Below are 3,346 nucleotides of genomic sequence, written 5' to 3' on the forward strand. Positions count from 1 at the left end.
TATGTCAAATTCTTCATAAATTCTTCATAAGTTTCAGAACAAATTTGTTCACAAATTTCAGAAACTTCACCGCCCTCCTCCCGCTGCCGCCCGTTGCCTACAGGGCCGCCATCGCCTCTACCATCTCGGACGGCCCCCGAGGCGCTCGCCTCGATTGCCGTCACGGCTCACCCACGCCCGCGCCTCTGCCATCTCTGTCGCACGGCGGCTGCACCAACGCCGTCCTCCTGGAGCCTCAACAGGAGACTCCGTCGGCTGAACCTCGCCATCACGCACCCCGCAGCAGGAAGGCCTGCGCCTACAGCTGTTCTTGCAAAAATCGGTTGTTGGGAAGCCAGAAAACAACCGGTTGTCTGGTAGCTTTTCTCTAAAAATTTCATGAGAGTAGAGGGAATTTAATTGGGATAAAACTATTCTACACTGATATTGCCCTTGGTTCATCACATGAAAAACGAACTAAATCAGCATTTGATCTCATAGGCTTTATTGTATTTTTTCAGAAAACAAATTTTATTGCTACCTCTGTATAAGTTATGCACACCACAATTTCTTATATGTCAACCTTTTTCGGTAAAACCGGTTATTAAGAAGATAAGAAATAGACAAGTGTGACTAAAGAAAAATAGACAGCCAAAAGGCCAAAGGACGCGTGCCTGACGACGGTTAGTTGGAGGGTCCAATCAATCTATTCTATTGGGATCTGTGATGGGAAAGTTTGAAGCTTCCAAGGTTGGTCATCTCATGCCGCAACGCGGGAACGGCACCGTCGCTCTCGTGCAAATGCAGCTTCGGCCAAACAAAGAATCTGATCTGTGGTACTCAAACTTACTAGTAGTACATAATCAAAATTAACAGAACTGTTCGTGATTAATAATTCACCCCATATTCACACAAGCAGCAGTAAACGGCTAAACGCAGATCATCATGTTTTTAACGAACAAGTAAAATCCCCGTGTTCTTTCTACCTGTGCAACTACCCTACCCTACTGCCCTTATTACAGCTATTCCCCAACCCCACGCTGCCGTTGGCGCTGCTCCCGCCATCTCTGTGGCCGCCGGTGCGGCCGTTACTGCTGCTGTAGAAGCACACGACCCTGCACTTCACCACGCCCGCGCCGGCCAGGTAGACGTGGAACCCTGGCGCCACCATCATCTTCACGCTGGCCGGCTCCAGCCTCCCCGCCCGGCTGGCCGCGGCGTCCTCCATGAACCGTGGGTCGAAGCGCGCGCCTCGCTCCGCGCGCACAACGGGGAGCGGCGGGTGGACGGACCGCGCCAGTAGGCGGACGCCCCAGACGCCCTTGGCGGCAAGGAAGAAGGCCTGCAGCAGCGGCTCAGGCCACGCCCGCGCGCGCGCCCACCCGAGCGAGGCCACGACCTCGCTCATTTTGGCGTCGCAGAAACGGCTGAGCCCGTCGCTGTAGTGCTTGGTGCCGTGGAGCAGGACCTCCTCCCACGTGAGCACCGCGATGGCGTGGTACGCCGCGAGGTTGGCCTGGCACCGGCCCGCCGGGTCCGGGGTGTGGACGTCGGCGTCGGTGTCCAGCTCGAAGTCGGCGTGGAAAGCGCGGTTGAGGAAGCTCTCGAGGCTCGGGCCGGGGTTGGAGGGGCTGCGGAGGTGCGCGGACAGCGCGCGCGCGAGGTTCCGCACGGCGGCGCGCGCGGTGGAGACGGCGCGGAGGAAGGAGTCGACGGGGAAGGCGCCGGCGGCCGCGGGGGTCGGGAGCACGCGCGCCTCGAGGCGCGCGAACTTGTGCTCCAGCTCGGCGAGGGAGTGCTTCAGGCGCGTGGTCTCCTCCAGCGCCTCGTCCCGCGTGCGCGTGGCCGCGGCGAGCCGGCGGGAGAGGTCGGCCGCGGCGAGGCGCCACTGCTCGCCGTCCCCCGCGTCGCCGGCGCCGCCGCCGCCCGAGGCCGACGTGGCCGACGGCGACGAGCGCGGGGTGGAGCGGCGGGTGAGGGAGACGAACAGCGAGCGGATGACGGCGCCGGGCGACGCCGGCGCCAGGGCGCGCTGCTTGAAGCGGCAATCGGAGCAGGACACCGCCGCGACGTACGCCGCCGGGTCGGCGGCGTCGCCGCTTCCCTTGGCCCCGCCCCCGCGGGGTGTCTTCTTGCTGGCGCCGCCGTGGCCGTGGTGGAGCGGCGTCGGGACGTGCGCGTACTTCTTGTCGGCCTTCTCCGGCGCCGCCTTGGTGCCGCCTCGCTGCTGTTGCTTCGGCTCGGAGGCCTGACGGCGCACCATTGTGCAGTGAACGACTCAGCTACTCAGGCAGGCACGGCAGAACCGTCGTAGCAGAGGACGAGGAGAGGAGGAAGGCACACTTACAGCGGTGGGCAAGGGAGGGGAAGGAGACGAGACCATGGCGACCACGGATGGAGCGCTACCTCCTGCCGTCCTGCGTGATACGTATGGGATACAGGGATACAGGAAAAAGGAAATGGATTAGCGTCTAGAATTAAATGACTTGTAGCCTGCTGTGTGAGGCCGGCGGGCGGTAGTGGAGCGGGCGCCCGTCCCGTCGTCCACTCGTCCCCGTGTGCCTTGTGGCGGTGGCGACGTCGCGATAGCGCTGTGGACTGTGGGGCGCTTGCTGTGGTGGTGGTGCTGGTGTGCTCCCGCGTCCGCGTGGGACAAGTCGTTTTTTGGGGGGTTGGCTTCTCGCTCACGGGGTCGAGATGAGGGGGATGGGCCGCGGCGCGGGGCGCCGGGACTTGAATGCCGGTCAGGTCAGGTCATTGGTGCGTGGTTAATGCCCTGCTCCCGTCTTCCTCTCCTCTCGTCCTCCCTGAATCTTGATTAGCATCTCTAAGTACTGTCTCCAAGTAGAGCCACAGTAATATGTTTTTAAGGAGTATTCTCTTGCCCTTTAATCCGGATCTCCGTAGCTCCTGCATTCTTGGAGGGCATCAGGCAGGGGCAAACGAACTGTAGAAAATTGTTGCTAGTACATACGTGCTACGTACACTTCCTGTTCCGGTGCTCCGTCGAAGCACATACTCTCTCCATATCGGATTTAGAAGTCGTTTAGGACATGATTGTACTTACCAAGGAGTCATTAATTAAAGAGTATTTTTCCCTGTCTACCCCTATTAAATACGGCTGCGGGTGCATTCCATACGAAAAACAACCGCAGTTCAAATGGCTAGCGCAGCGAGGCAAGTGTCCTGAGGACCTCGGCTCGATGCCCTGGCGTGCACATTTTTTTGTATGGCCTGCTCGCACAATTTTTACACGGATGCATCTACTGGCGGCGAGATTTTTGCGCAGATGTTTTGCTGCGAATTTTGGATCATGGCCTGCTCGTTTGGGCTCCCTGGAGCAAGATTTCTGCTCGTTTGGGCTCCT

The 3,346-nt window shown here is 59.5% G+C and overlaps 1 protein-coding gene across 1 annotated transcript; it reads right to left on the reverse strand.

The window, feature by feature from the left end:
• Positions 1-832: 832 nt before the first annotated feature.
• LOC136502934 (IRK-interacting protein-like) lies at positions 833-2,786 on the reverse strand. The gene is made up of 2 exons (XM_066498182.1): positions 2,327-2,786; positions 833-2,227 (listed from the first exon to the last, which is right to left on the reverse strand). The coding sequence occupies exons 1-2, from the start codon at positions 2,360-2,362 to the stop codon at positions 974-976; spliced, it is 1,290 nt and encodes a 429-aa protein (XP_066354279.1). The 5' UTR covers positions 2,363-2,786; the 3' UTR covers positions 833-973.
• Positions 2,787-3,346: the final 560 nt, after the last annotated feature.

This window comes from Miscanthus floridulus, chromosome 1 (assembly GCF_019320115.1).
Source record: "Miscanthus floridulus cultivar M001 chromosome 1, ASM1932011v1, whole genome shotgun sequence".
NCBI classification, from domain to species: Eukaryota; Viridiplantae; Streptophyta; class Magnoliopsida; order Poales; family Poaceae; genus Miscanthus; species Miscanthus floridulus.

Bases quoted from the DNA above. Each gene is read 5' to 3' on its own strand.
- LOC136502934 (XM_066498182.1), bottom strand. From the start codon at position 2,362: ATGGTCTCGTCTCCTTCCCCTCCCTTGCCCACCGCT. The intron at 2,228-2,326 runs GTAAGTGTGCCT...GTGCGCCGTCAG, and splicing joins CCCCTCCCTTGCCCACCGCT to GCCTCCGAGCCGAAGCAACA.